A 15,410-nucleotide genomic window follows, 5' to 3' on the forward strand; every position below is an offset into this window, starting at 1 on the left:
TCTGTTGTCGGTGCCTCTCCCCTGAAGCCAGCCGCTGTGGAGATCATGTGACTGGACCAGTGTGCCCTTAGATTACGTAAGAATACACATCTTTCTTTTACAAATTATTTAGCATAGGGCTTAGAATTGGGGCGGGAGCAGGTTTAAGATTACCTTTTGGCCAGACCTCAACTTTAAGCTACAGGACCTAGGCGAATTTAAAGAGTAACTCCACTTCTGGTAAGAGAAAAAAACATTCCCCTCTGGGTGATCTATGTACATTGCAAGGATTTTAACAAACTTTGTTGCAGATTCCTACCTTTTGTTATTCTGGAGGAATAGCCGTTTTGTCTATGTGCCGAGTGAATCTGTGGTTTTGTGATCATCAATCAGCTGCTGCACCTGCAGGGCTCCAATGAGGAAAATTGCAGGGTCTGCAACCCTTTATGATTTCCCTTTGGGTGCATCCCACCAAAAATTAAATTTTTGTTGCAGGTGATGCTTAAAATCAAATGTGGGTCTTGGTGCAGACTTTCTGGGAAAATCATTGACCCAATCACACAAGCAGGAAATTACATATCTGCGGTGGGGGGGCGTTCTGTACACTGAGTGTAAAGAATGCTTCTAGCTAGCCATATTGCATTGCACATTACAGTAAATTACAGAGCTGCAGATTGAAAAAAAAAGTAATTTTTAATAATAGTCAATTACAATATCACTTGTGTTGCAATTGTATACACTACATATAAATATATATATTTATTGCCAATTTCTTTTCCCACGAAAGTGAAGTTACCCTTTAACTATTTCTCTTGAGGGAAGCAGACGTGTAACAATACATTACGTTTTACTCTATGCTTGCTGGGTTTAATCCTAAGAACAAATGTATCAAAAAATTATTACAGCGAAATATTATTAAAGAAAAAAAAAAGTAACAAAAGTTTCAAGTACTATAAACCCAATAAATAGCAGTTATGAGTCAACGGCCATTGACAACTGACCAAAAGTAACATTTTGTAAAATCCATTTCATTACAAAACGCCAGCTACTATGTATAATTATGCTGATCACAGAACAGCATTGATACAAGTCCATATATTACAAAGATCATTGATCAAGCTCCATAATTGGTCATGTCGCAAAGGTCAATACCCGTCGTCGTCATCCAGCTCGCAGCCATAATCTGAAATAAAACAAAATGTTGCGTTTAATATGCTGCAATTCCAAGATGATGGGGAAGAAAAAAAAAAAAAAAGATAATTGTGTTGCCATGTTAATCTAAGAATTTATGCTCTGATTAATTCTTACGATGCAGTAAACTGACACAGAGACAGAATGACCAGCCAACATTAAGACCTGCGGCTAGCGATGGTTTATGGCGTACCATCAATTTTCTGTTTTTTGTCTTATTGCATTTTAAGGAGCAAAATTAGGAGCTGGAAAATACATTTAGCTGTAAATAAAGTGGGATACACAGTTTCTCATTTATGAAAACGGACCAATAGGATAGTGGCCGCATCAACCTGAGCAAGCAAGCAAGCAGGTTACAAAAGTACAGCAGTGGGTTCTTAAAACGAGTGCATCTTTCCACCATGACCGCAACAATTCTAGTTGCTTGGTTGTGTCTGGTTTTAAAAAGTTTGAGATACTGACCAAGGACAAGCATACAGATCAGGAACGTTCAACTTTCTCAAGGCTTGTCACCCAAAGACCCAAACACATTGGTGGAACATGAGAGCCAAGCAATTAGTATTTTTAAGAGAGGTCAGAAATAGCAGCCTTTTAGATCGGAGCAAGTTTTTGTTGAGGCCCAACTGCAGCCAAAACCGTTTACATCATTTTGGATAGGATGGGGAAGGGTTAGCCTTTGTTGGGCATTTATTACTATCTGTATTCTTTGTTCGAGGAGAGTTCCCCTCACTTACATTTAGGATAGGAAACTATAGGAAATCCTTCAAATGGGAACAAAACAATATGTAGAGTAGAAAAGGATTAGATCTTCTGACAAGGTTTTTATTGCTGTTCATGACTTGCTGCATCCTCCATTTTTTGCAAGGAAAAGAGTTAAGCCTCATACACATGATCTAAATGCCATCGGACAAATCTGTGAAATTTTGTGCGAAGGGCGTTAGCCGTGAACTTATTCTGCATACAGACGGCAGAACTTTTTCAGCCAACATACACGACACTACGTGTTTTTTCAGCTCTTTAGAGCCACCCTTTGGGAAATTTCTGCTAATGTTGTCTTATGCCGCGTACACACGACCGTTTTTCATGACGGGGAAAAATGCAATTTTTTAAATTGGTCGTGAAAAACGGTTGTGTGTATGCTCCGGAGCATTTTTGTAGACGAGAAAAATGCCCATTAAAAATCTAGAACCTGCTCTATTTTTTCTCGTAGTTTGTCACGTCATGAAAACCGGTCGTGCGTACGCTTTAACGATAGGGAAAAACGTGCATGCTCAGAAGCAAGTTATGAGACGGGAGCGCTTGTTCTCGTAAAACTAGCATTCGTAATGGAGATGGCACATTCATCACGCTGCAACAGACTGAAAAGCACGAAGACTGAAAAGCGCGAATCATCTCTCAAACTTTTACCGACACGCGGTAACACAAAATCAGCCCAAAGGGTGGCACCATTCAAATGAAACTTCCTCTTCGTACATGTTGTACGTCACCACGCTTTGCTCGAGCATTTTTTTTCACGATCGTGTGTGGGCAAGGCAGGCTTGAGAGGAATTGCGTCGAGAAAAACTGTTTTTTCCATGATATAAATAACGGTCGTGTGCAGGCGGCATTATGGTTAGTGCTAGTTGGGAGCATGCGTGTTTGTACTTTTGATTTTTTTTCCCGATGGACTTGTGTACACACAATCGGAATAATCCGACAAGACACATTTGTTGTCGGAAAATTTGAGAGCATGCTATAAAACATTTGTTGTCAGAAAATCCGACAACAATTGTCCGATGAAGCATACAAACAAAACCCTTCCTTCACACATTTGTTGTCGGAAAATCCGATCGTGTGTACAAGGCTTAAGAACCTCCCTAATGTGGTCCCAGAAAAAAATAAAAATCTGATAAAAATAATCACATCCTCCCACTAAAAAAAAACGGGCACGCGGCGGCTGTTATCCTGCTGGACGTCATATGACGACCAGTCAGGATAACACAACCACTGCTGGACTGTCATTCTGCTATAGTAGCAATAGGAAGAAGGAGATGGACAGCCGCACTCCGAAATAACTTTTCAAAAAAGTTGTCTTTTATTTTCAAGCAGGAACATGCATAATCACCACAACCATAAACCAGGACAGCCGACTAGTTTCGCACTCTTGCTAGTGCTTAATCATGGCTCAAATCTTCATCATTCTGCTATAGGCCGGGCGGGAAGTGGTTAAACTAGTGCAAATTTAAATCCCATTCTTGGACAATAACCTTTTGGTGCTTCCTGTGTGACTATATAAATCCTGAGATATGTTCCCAACTTTCATTAGAACTGAAGAAATTATTTGGAGAAGATACAAAATGTCTTCAACATTCTAAAACAAGTCCAGTGGATTGTAACTAACTACTACTTAATATACCATGACTTGGATAAATGAGAACCTTCACAGACAAGGTAAACAAAACATTTCCAATACACATTCTAATCTCGAGTGTGCCTGTGCCCATCAGTTTAATAAATTGAAATTATTGCAAGGCAGTACTGGATTTCTGTGAATTTTAAGCTAACTTGCTTTTTTTATTTCTTGTACATCCACAGTAAATAGGCAAATTGAATTACCCAGGCAGCTCTTTACAAGATGTACTGTTCTTTATTGCAAAATAATATAACCCTTCTTGGGAAGACGTGTAAAAATTACAAATTGCCTTCAAGAAATTATAAGGGGGAAAATAAGCTAAAAGCAATTGCCTGCCGCAAAGCAGCAAGAGGTTGGCCCACACACTCCATCTATGAATGAGGCATTATGTTGTGGAGTGTTGGTCACCAACACACTGTTTTAAAGTGCAAAGCTCTTTAATTTTGGATGGTCACATAGAAAAGCAATGTTTTAGGACCATGCAGGAACCCTTCTTCAGGCATACATGAACATGTCCGGGGTTTACTCGTCTGTGTGATCATACCAGAATAAAGAGCTGTGTACCTTGAAACAAACTTATTTATGTGCTCGTGACTTATTTTATCCATGTTGTATACTGTGACTAGTTGGCAGTTTTTGCAGCACCATTTTAACCACATGGTCGATTCCCATATGGTGTACGAAAGGAATATACCTCGTGTTTTGATATTTTGTTTTTGAGACTCGGATCAAATAAAATTTCCATTTTATTTTGGGTCACCTGATATTCCAATCTAGAAAGGCCACATACATAAAGACACATTTGGATATTTGATACAGGTATTATATGTCCATATCATCTGGGATCAATTGAAACAGTTGTACAAAATCTGCATAAGGGCCAGTTCACACTGGTCCAACATGTGCTCCGACTTCCAGTCGCATGACATATCAGAATCAATGGTTCCCTAAGCGCGCCGTCTTAACTGGTCTGACTTGTGTCGTTCCAACTTTGAATACGCTTCCTGCACTCCGTGTTAATTTTGGCAGCAAATTTTGATTTCGTTTTAGTCTTAGGACTAAAATGACATTTTTGTTTTAGTCCCATTTTAGTCTTCTGCAATTGTTTTAGTCGTATTTAGTCGACTAAATCTCCAGTGCGTTTTAGTCAACTAAAACTAATTTTAGTCGTCTAAAATCTAATGGGTGTAACTAAATTGTAATGCATTAAATGAACATTTCTCTACAATTTCCAAACAACTTCTATAATGCTGGACTGAAAAATCTCATATGTTCTTATTTATGGTATTGAGGTATGAACATGCACTACAGACCAGTGTTAATCTTGAAGTCAAATTTCAATTTAGTTTTAGTCTTATGCCGCGTACACACGATCATTTTTCAGCATGTCCAAAAAACGAAGTTTTCCCAACTTCATCATTAAAACGGCTTTGCCTACACACCATCGTTTTAAAAAAAATGATGTAGCAAAGTGTGGTGACGTACAACGCGTACGAAGGCACTTTAAAGGGGAAGTTCCATTCGCCTTTGGGCTGCTTTAGTTGATTCCGTGTTAGTAAAAGACGATTTGCGCTTTTCTGTCTGTTACAGCGTAATGAATGAACGGTAGTTTTACCAGAACGAGCGCTCCAGTCTCATAACTTGCTTCTGAGCATGCGCAGGTTTTTTAACGTCGTTTTAGCCAACACACGATCATTTTTTACAACCCGAAAAACGACATTAAAAAATGCAGCATGTTCAAATTTTTTTTTTGGTTGTTTTTCAGAACCTGAAAAAGGATGTGTAGCCCACACACGATCATTTTAAATTACGTTTTTGAAAAACAAAGTTTTTTTTCATGCCGAAAAATGATCGTGTGTACGCGGCATCAGTCTTTTGACTAAAATTACATTTTAGTTTTAGTCATGTTTTAGTCTTAGTAATCGTATTCATTTAGTCGATGAAATTAACACTGCCTGCACTACTTTGGTCCGCCTTAGGCACAATTTCAGCCCATTGATTTGAATGGAAGTTGGGATCATCATCTTAACTGCTTCAACTTTGGCATGCGACTGAGCATCTTGAGGGGGAACCCAACGTCAAAACTCCCCCCTCCGCTGGACTATACCCATGGCGTTACAAGGGGCAAAGTCTCATGGTGACATCACCGGATGGCCACGCCCCTTGGCTATATAAGAACTGGCAGACTTTGCAGATGACAATGATGGGAGCCAGCGTCATAGAAGACCAGAGGAAGAATACATCACCAGAGGGAGAAGACCAAAGGAAAAACACATCATGGCGGAACCAGAGAAAAAAAAGGCACAATGGAGCTACGACGGGGCACATTCTTCACTTTTAATAAGGACTTGTCAAAAACGATTTTTTCATTGTTTATCTCTCGTTTTTATTTAAAACGACACGCTTTTTTTTTAAAGTGGTGACTGGGTAAAGGTACAACTTTCAAAGGGGGCTTCCAGATTCCGATAAGCCCCCTGCCGCAGACCCCGACAGCCACCGCCAACGGTGGCGCTTGTCCCCATCAACATGGGGACAAGGTGCTTTCTGGGGTGGTTGGGGCACAAAGCCCCCCTGCCCCAAAGCACCCAACCCCCCATGTTGCAGGCATTTGGCCTGGTTTGGTATAGGAGGGGGTGTTTGCTCACCCCCCCCCCACTTTCCAGACCTGCTGGGCAGCATGCCCAGATAAGGGTCTAGTATGGATTTTAGCGTGGGGTTTCCTTAAGATTCATACCAGACTCAAAGCGCCTTGTGTGGTTGGATTAAAGTCGGATCGGAAGACGTGCATTCTTTCTTGGCGGATCAGTGTGAACATAGCCTAAACCTGGCAAAGAGGCTTCTTTACAGCGATATTGTTTGGAAGGATATCTCTCAACCTCGAGGATTGCAACTCATACCCAGGCTGATCATGAGCCGAGACAGGTTTACCCAACCATAGCTGACCACTTCATAAAAACGTATAAAAGCGATCCTGGGGGTTTTGTGCAAGTTACAAAAGCAATGTAAATGCTAAAATAAAAGTGAAGCTCGCAATCTTACTGTAAGCTTAGGAGGATGGAGTATCTAAAGCTTCTATTTATTACCATACAGAAATGAAAGTTACTTTTGTCATTTCAGCCATGCCCATATGTTAATGCCAACAACAGCAAACTAAATAGCATGTCACAGACTTAACTGACTGTTCTATGTTTGATGTTGGTCATACTGACGTCAATCTCTCTGATCCGTTACCACATGTATTTGTGTAGCCTTTTTTTTTTTTAAAAAAGTGTAAACTGCCATGCAAAGCGATGTATCTTTGAACAATGCCTTATTAAAAATGGTTAATTATAAAAATAAAAGTGAAGCTCATGTTAACCACTTAAAGACCGCCCACAGCATATATACTGCGGCAGGGTGGCTATATTACGCAAAATCACGTACCTGTTTGTCTTTTTGTGCAACAGATACTGCGAGCACACGCCTGTGCCCATTGAACAGAGGAGGAACCAATTAGGGGGTCCGGAGGACCCGATGTTCGCCAGCCACCCGCAAATTGTTCCCCCAGAGAGGCAGAACAGTGATCTACCTATGTAAACAAGGCAGCTCACCGTTCTGACAGGGGAGGACACAGATCTTCTGTTCCTGCTAAGCAGTCAGTCCATCCCCCCCACACAACACCCCCTAGGGACACACTTAAAGTGGAGGTTCCAACAAAAAAACAATTGTGCTTTAAACTGTAGCTTACGACTAAAAAAGAAAAAAAAAAAGTTTTTTTTTTTTTTTTACTCATCTGGAAATGCCTGTTGCTATGCGGTCCCACGAAATCTGCCTTTGAAACCACCTAGGATTCTGACATCATCCCCCTCTAATGCTCCTGGGAAATGTGTGTCATCATTTCCCAGGATGCAGTGCGCTGTCCAATTATCACTCCCCATCCAAGACTTCCAGGAAGTAAGTGCTTGTAGGCTTCACAATGCCCACAAGAAAAATGACAACGGTGTGGACATAGTTTTATAAACTATCTTTTTTGAATATCTATGCGGATCGGCGGCGGATTGAAAAATAGTAAGTGACCAGATTTATATTATAAAAACGCAGGATGAAAGGACATACATTTAAAAAATGCCAATTGTGGTTGGAACTCCGCTTTAACCCTTTGATCGCCCCTGCTGTTAACCCCTTCCCTGCCAGTGTCATTAGTACAGTAACAGTGCATATTTTTAGCAGTCATCAGCTGTAATAATGTCACTGGTTCCCAAAAAGTGTTAAAATTGTCAGTCAGGTGTCTGATTTGTACGCCGCAGTCCCGCTAAAAATCACTGATCGTCGCCATTACTAGTAAACAAAATTTTATTTTTTTAGAAAAATGCCATAAAAATATCCCTGAGTTTGTAGACGTTATAACTTTTGTGCAAACCAATCAATATACGCTTATCGGAATTTTTTTTTTTACCCAAAAATATGTAGCAGAATACATATTGGCCTAAATTGATGAAGAAATTCACTAAACAAAATTTTTATTGGGTGTGTTTTATAGCAGAAAGTAAAAAATATTGTTTTCAAAATTGTTGCTCTTTTTTAACCGCAGAGGTGATCAGATACAACCAAAAGAAAGCTCTATTTGTGGGGGGAAAAAAGGACAAAAAAAAAGTGATTTGGGTACAGCGTCGCACAACCGCGCAATTGTCAGTTAAAGTAACATAGTGCCGTATTGCAAAAATAAGCCTGCTCATTAAGGGGGTAAAACCTTCCGGGGCTGAAGTGGTTAATCCAAGAGGCTAGCCACATGCAGTTTAATGAAAGCAAGCTGTGTGACTGATCCAAGCAAGCCATGTAAGGATTGGGTAGCTGTGTGCCCTCAATAAACATATAGAGAACCAATAGTCCCATCATTACAATTTCTATGGAGAAAACCAAGAAAAGCTTCATTGTGCACAGTCTGTCAAATCAGGAAGAAATTTGATGCAGGTATCAACGAAGCACAAGTTCTTTGTAGAAGGACAGAGGGCCCACTAATGGCCTTTAAGAAATGTTATCATGAAGTTAGGTAAGAATTTTTTTAACGAGTACTTACCGCGTCCCCCCAATAACTCAAGTGCGCTTACGCAGTGCTCCTCCTCTTCTTCCTCCTCCTCCTCTTCATCCTCATGGTTGTATGCGACTGGCCCAGACTCCACCAATACATTAGGCTGACTCTCAGTGATCCCGGTAGGTTGCTGGAAAAAAAAAAACACAGTTCACGCAACGGATACAGGGTTAGGATAACCTCTGCAGACATACCTGATCTCTCAGCTAATTAAGATTTACTGCCAAGTCAAAACTAAACAGACCGTGTGCTACCACACTGGATGAGGTCACATACAAGACAGCATCTGATGAATTATGACTTGTTTTTACTAAGTAACACAGAAGCTCAAACGTACATTCTAGCTCAGAAAATTTGTATGAAAATGACTGCACCGTAAGACCAAGGTCATTTTAGATAAACATGTTCACAACTTTTCAATCAATGAATGACTCCTGAGAAAAGTGGGTAAGTGGTTAGCACATCTGTCTAGCGGCACTAGAGATGTTGATTCACATCCCAATCATGGCACCACCTGCCTGGAGTTTGCATGTTCTCCTTGTGCCTACGTTGGCTTCCTCTAGAAACTCCTCCTTTCCTCCCACACTCCGAAGACATGCTGGTAGGTTTTTGGATCCTGTCTTAGTTGGCCCTAGTATGTCTATGTATGAATATGAGTCAGGGTTCTTAGATTGCAAGCTCCTTAAGGGCAGGGACTCATGTGAATGTACAATATATATGTTAAAGCGGAGGTTCACCCTAATAGCATGTATATCTGACCAACTCCCTTATATTCGTAACAAGTACTGTCCGCAATTATTTTTTTTTAATGCTGTACGTACCTTGTAATCCATTTTTTCAATCTACTTCTCCCCGCGGGAGTAGGCGTTTCTATGCCTAGGGGGATTGTCATCTGGGAGGTCACCCAGATGATTGACATCTGTTCCCACCAGCGGATAAGGCCCCGCCCCCGTAATGCGTAGGCGCGCACGAGTTACAGGGTTTCCGAAAAAATCCGAAAATGCGGAGATGTGAGTCTGCTCTATACGCCTGCGCTCTGCATGTTCAGCTTCTTTCGGAAACCACATAACTCGTGCACGCCTACGCAATACGGGGGGCGGGGCCTTATCCGCTGGGGGGAACAGACGTCAATCATCTGGGCGACCTCCCAGATGACAATCCCCCTAGGTATAGAAACGCCTACTCCCGCGGGGAGAAGTAGATTGAAAACATTTATTACAAGGTACGTACAGCAAATAAAAAAAAAACTAATTGCGGACAGTACTTGTTACGAATATAAGGGAGTTGGTCAGATATACATGCTATTAGAGTGAACCTTCGCTTCAAGTGCTGCTTAAATTAACTGTGCTATATAAAGCACCAATGATTGTAGATTATTAAACTGAAGTTGCTTCCCAGAGGAAGAAAAGTATGGTATATAGTCCATATCGGCCAATCAGATGCGTCTGCTCCTTCTACAATATATTGACAGACAGCCTAAAATCTGACTGGGTGCTATAAGGAGAAGTTTTTTTGACAAGTTTTTATTCAATGTTTAGCAATTACAGTCAATATGTACCATACCTTCTTTACAGAGCTACTAGGGAATTATAGTATATTCATAGACAACAGATTCTAAAGCACACAAATTGAACTCAGTAACCATTACTGCTAGGAAACAAATCCTTTAAAATGTGAAATAAAGGAAAAAAAAAAAATCCAAGTAATCATTTTCTTCTGATCTCAGAAGGGACAGTGTTCTGCATCCATAGGGGTTAAGTATTCAAAGTCTTACAGAACCAATCCAAAAAATGGGATTAAGTGTCACCAGTGGAAACTTTGTTCCTTGGGACGCTTCATGCTGAGAATTTCCATCCAGCATTTGAGTGGTGTGGAACCAAGCATAAGCTGCTCATTGACTCGTGGAGACTGCAGGAGGAAAGAAATCACCTAATTAAAATGTGACCTCTTCCTAATTATCTCGCCCATCTCCATCCTGCTGCACATCTAAAATTGTGCCATTTTTGTAATGAGCAAGAATAAAAGTCACAATGCTTGTCCCTAGGCAGTGTATTGAGCAGTTTGACAAGTTTAATACTTTTTATATCATTGTCATTCTGTTCAAAATGCTAAATACTGGAGTTATATAATCATCCTTTAGTTCTGACAGAAATAAGGCAATTTAGCAGTCTGCTGTAGAAGCGTCGAAAGGACAGTTAGTGCCCTGTGGTGGCTGAGCAAGTGCATTATAGTTGCTGGCTAAAGATTTGACACAGGATTAAAGGGGTTGTAAAGGTTTGCTTTTTATTTTCTAAATAGGTTCCTTAAGCTAGTGCATTGTTGGTTCACTTACCTTTTCCTTCGATTTCCCTTCTAAATGTTTTTGTTTTCTTTGTCTTAATTTCTCACTTCATTCCAATGGGCAGGGCGTGTTTGGAGCGCTAAATACACCGCTCCCAACCCTCCACAAAGATGCTGCTTGCAGGACTTTTCAGGAATGTCCCACAAGCTCGCCGCCCCAATGTGAAAAGTCACACTTGAATGAATAGGAGGCGGTTTTTAGGCACTTAGCGGAGGCTGTTTCCACTGCTTAAATTTACCTTAGACTATGTAGTGGAAGGGCATGCCTGATTGCATACAAATTCAAAGGGCCAGATCCTCATAGCGAGTACGCCGGCGTATCTACTGATACGCCGGCTTACTTTCAAATTACCCGCGTCGTATCTTTAGTTTGAATCCTCAAACCAAGATACGACGGCATCTGGGTTCGATCCGACAGGCGTACGGCTTCGTACGCCTTCGGATCGTAGATGCAATACTTTGTCGCCCGCTGGGTGAAGTCGTTTTCCGCACCGGGTATGCACCGGCGTATAGTTAAAGCTGCTATTTTGCGGCGTATAGATAGACTTGCCATGTTAAGTATGGCCGTCGTTCCCGCGTCGAAATTAGATTTTTTTTTTTTTCGGAAGTCGTCCGTGAATAGGGATGGACGTAAGTCACGTCGAAGTTCAAAAAATGACGTTGTTGCGACGTCATTTCGTGCAAAGCACGGAGGGAAATTTCGAAACGGAGCATGCACAGTTCAATCGGCGCGGGGACGCGCTTCATTTAAATGAATCGCGCCCCCTAATCGCCGATTTGAATTCCGCCGCCAGAAATACACTACGCCGCCGTAACTTACGGCGCAAAATCTTCCTGGATTCGACTTAAAGCCAGGTAAGATATGGCGGCGTAGCGTATCTCCGATACGCTGCGCCTATCCAATTCTATGTGGATCTGGCCCAAAGTGTTTAGGTGTGATCTCATATTATATGGTTTTGGTAAATCTAAGGCCCCTTTCACATTGACGGACCGTTCGTTCGTTTATTACAAGTCCGTTTACGGACTTGTAATGCATTCCTATGGGATCGCGTCTGTTAGTGGATGGAGCATCCACAACCATCCGCGTCCGTCAGGATCCGTTTTTTCGGACGGAAGAAAACCCTATTTTTCTTCCGTCCGGCGGAACGGATCGGAAGAAGACGGACAGACGGTCCGTCTTCATCCGATTCCCCATAGGGGAGAGTGGAGGACAGACAGGGCGGCCTCTGCACTGTGTGCGGGGACCGCCCTATCCGCCGACAGCTCAGCGGGGATTACGGAGGATCCCCGCTGAGCTTTTGTGGACACACGGAGCGGACACAAAAACGGTCCGCTCCGTGTGAAAGGACCCTTAAGGAAAGTTTGTAGAAGTAAATTGTATAATGTATAGCCAGTCTAAAGCCTCGTACACACGACCGGATTTTCCGCAGACAAATTCTCGGACATGTAGTGACGTACTACATGGTTTTTCAGCTCTTTAGCTTCACCCTTTGGGCATCTTCTGCTAATGTTGTGTTTGGTGAACATTGATTCAAAGCATGCCTGTTTGTACTTTGGACTTTTGTACAAACGATCGGAAAATCCGACAACAGACTGTTGTCCACAGAAAATTTTAAAGCCTGCCATCCAACATTTGTCTGCAGAAAACCCGACAACAATTGTCCGATGGAGTGTACAAACGGTTGGATTTTCCACCAACACACAATTCACTTCGGGAGAATCCAATCATGTGTACAAGGCTTAAGACTTTCATTGGGGTGTATTCATTTTTGCAACATCTTGAATTAATTTGTTAGGAAAAATACTTTTTTGTGTGCAAATTAACAAATCTTGGTTGCAATGAATGGCCCGCATTTGTGGGAGTATTTTGTAGTATAGTGTCCCTTTCGAAAATGTTGATTCTGAAAGGAAAGTAAAGGTTTTCTGATAAATCTTTTAGGGTGTACTCATTTATGCTGAGCCCTGTGTGTATATATATACACACACACACACACACACACACACACACACATATATATATATATATTATTATACAGGATTTATATAGCGCCAACAGTTTGCGCAGCGCTTTACATCAGGGAAGATAGTACAGTTACAATACAAATCAATACAGGAGGGATCAGAGGGCCCTGCTCGTGTGTATATATATATATATATATATATATATATATATATATATATATATATACACACACATACACACACACACACACACGGTGCTTAGCATAAATGAGTGCTGTATATACCAAGGATATGCAATTAGCGGACCTCCAGCTGTTGCAAAACTACAAGTCCCATCATGCCTCTGCCTCTAGGTGTCCTGCTTGTGGATGTCAGTCTTGCTATGCCTCATGAGACTTGTAGTTCTGCAACAGCTGGAGGTCCGCTAATTGCATATCCCTATATATGTATATACACACACACTTTTTCATTTTTTTTATACAACCAACAAATCTGAACTTCTAAGGTGCATAATTCTGCACTGTGCATGAATTAAATCCTGAATGTCATATCTTGCTGTAAGCATCTGTCACTCGAGCAAGCAGTTATGGGTTCTTTCAGTACTGCCAGACTAATCAAACAGCGGGTATTCTTCATAACTGACCCGAGACTGGCATCTGTGTATCCATATGTGAAATCTCTCACCACGGGGGGGTTATATGCTGGTCTCCCACCGCTATGCATATACGTGAAATTGCAGCTATCCTCAGAGAAAGCCCTAATAAAAGTTGTCGATTGATTTGTACAGATGGCATTTTGATACAATCTATGCCCCGCTAACTGTAAACAGACATCGGGGAGGATTTCACAAACAAGTCATGACTGTCTTTTATTGTGAAGCTGCAACGTACATTGACCTTTTTGGTAGTAAAATGCAATGTGACAGTTACCTGTTCCGTTGCTGCCTTCTTCGATGGTTGCATAGAAACCAGAGGTCTCATTCTGAAAGACAAAATAGAAAGTGATCAACAGCAGGCTTAAAATTAATAAAAGATGAAGGCGCACGAGGGGTTCTGCAGTTTCACGAGTACAGATTTTTGTCAGTAAATGTTTTCTTACAGCAACACACAGCGTCACCACATGAGCAGGAAAAAGCGCAGTTTCCATTTCCTGCAAAATACAGTTACAGATTGCAGAGATTTGTAATTTAAATACTTAAAGCATAACCGTGTCCAGTGCTGGCTCCTAGAGCATATGCTATAATGGCAAGTATCGCACCGCCAGCTTTCACATTAAATAAACTGCTAAATACCTTTTCTCATCAGCAGTATATAGCAGTCTTGTGACTTCCATTAGTGTCTGTTTAAAGCTTTTACGAGGAGTTTTCATTCTCCCCCAATTGCCCTATGAGGCTGCAAGACCTCGGACTCTGTCTGGACAGTGCAGATTGGCCCTGTGCTGATCGCATGCACCCTCCAAAGAAAAAAATAAAAACTCTAGCAATACACACCAAACTGAGCATGTGCAACTTGTCCCCAAGGCTCTGTTCTATCAGCAGATAGATTGGGGACTGTGCAAGAAGAGGAGGATCAGAGAAGACAGGATCAAACAGCATGTTTTACACAATGCAGAGGATTAACCCCTTAGGTTCCCCAGTGCGTACAACAAGCATGTTTTACTGCATGTACAGACTGATTTTACTGTTGTGGGTTTAGTAACACTTCACGGTAGAATTTCAAATGCCTAAATACACAAATGCATTGAAATAAATACCTGTAATATAAATACATATAAACACATAGAGGGTGATTTATCCAAACTGGTGCACACAGAATCTGGTGCAGCTGTACATAGGAACCAATCAGCTTCTAACATTAAAGCGGGGGTTCACCCAAAAAAAAAAAGTTTAACATTACATTCAGCCAAGTTGTCAGAATGACAATCGGCTGTTTTTTTTATTTTATCCTCGTTCATACCGTATTTTCACTGCCGCTTCCGGGTATGTCTTCTGCGGGACTGGGCGTTCCTAACTGATTGACAGGCTTCCGACCGTCGCATACAGCGCGTCACGAGTTGCCGAAAGAAGCCGGACTGCGAGTCGGCTCTATACGGCGCCTGCGCACCGACGTTCGGCTTCTCTCGGCAACTCGTGACGCGCAGTATGCGACGGTCGGAAGCCTGTCAATCAATTAGGAACGCCCAGTCCCGCAGAAGACATACCCAGAAGCGGCGGTGAAAATACGGTATGTACGGGGATAAAATAAAAAAAAACAGCCGATTGTCATTCTGACAACTCGGCTGAATGTAATGTTAAAACATTTTTTTTGGGGTGAACCCCCGCTTTAAGCTTTGACAATAAAATCTAGAAGCCAATTGGTTACTATGCCCAGCTCCACCAGATTCTGTGTGCACCAGTTTTAGTACATCTCCCCCATATGGTTTCATCTGTCAAAGGGTTTGTCAGCTATACAGTATGTGTGTTCTTATAATAAAGTATGC

General features: G+C 41.5%; 1 protein-coding gene across 1 annotated transcript in view; it reads right to left on the reverse strand.

Moving 5' to 3' along the window:
* Window positions 1-752: 752 nt before the first annotated feature.
* BRF1 (BRF1 RNA polymerase III transcription initiation factor subunit) overlaps window positions 753-15,410 on the reverse strand; it is a 437,396-nt gene continuing 422,738 nt past the window's right edge. The window contains exons 16-18 of the mRNA XM_040332965.1: window positions 13,862-13,913; window positions 8,619-8,760; window positions 753-1,162 (exon numbers count right to left, since the gene is read on the reverse strand). Of these exons, the coding sequence (XP_040188899.1) occupies window positions 1,125-1,162; window positions 8,619-8,760; window positions 13,862-13,913 (232 nt within the window). The 3' untranslated portion in view covers window positions 753-1,124. The remainder of the gene's footprint in view (window positions 1,163-8,618; window positions 8,761-13,861; window positions 13,914-15,410) is intronic.

This window comes from Rana temporaria, chromosome 13, assembly GCF_905171775.1.
Source record: "Rana temporaria chromosome 13, aRanTem1.1, whole genome shotgun sequence".
Classification (NCBI taxonomy): Eukaryota; Metazoa; Chordata; class Amphibia; order Anura; family Ranidae; genus Rana; species Rana temporaria.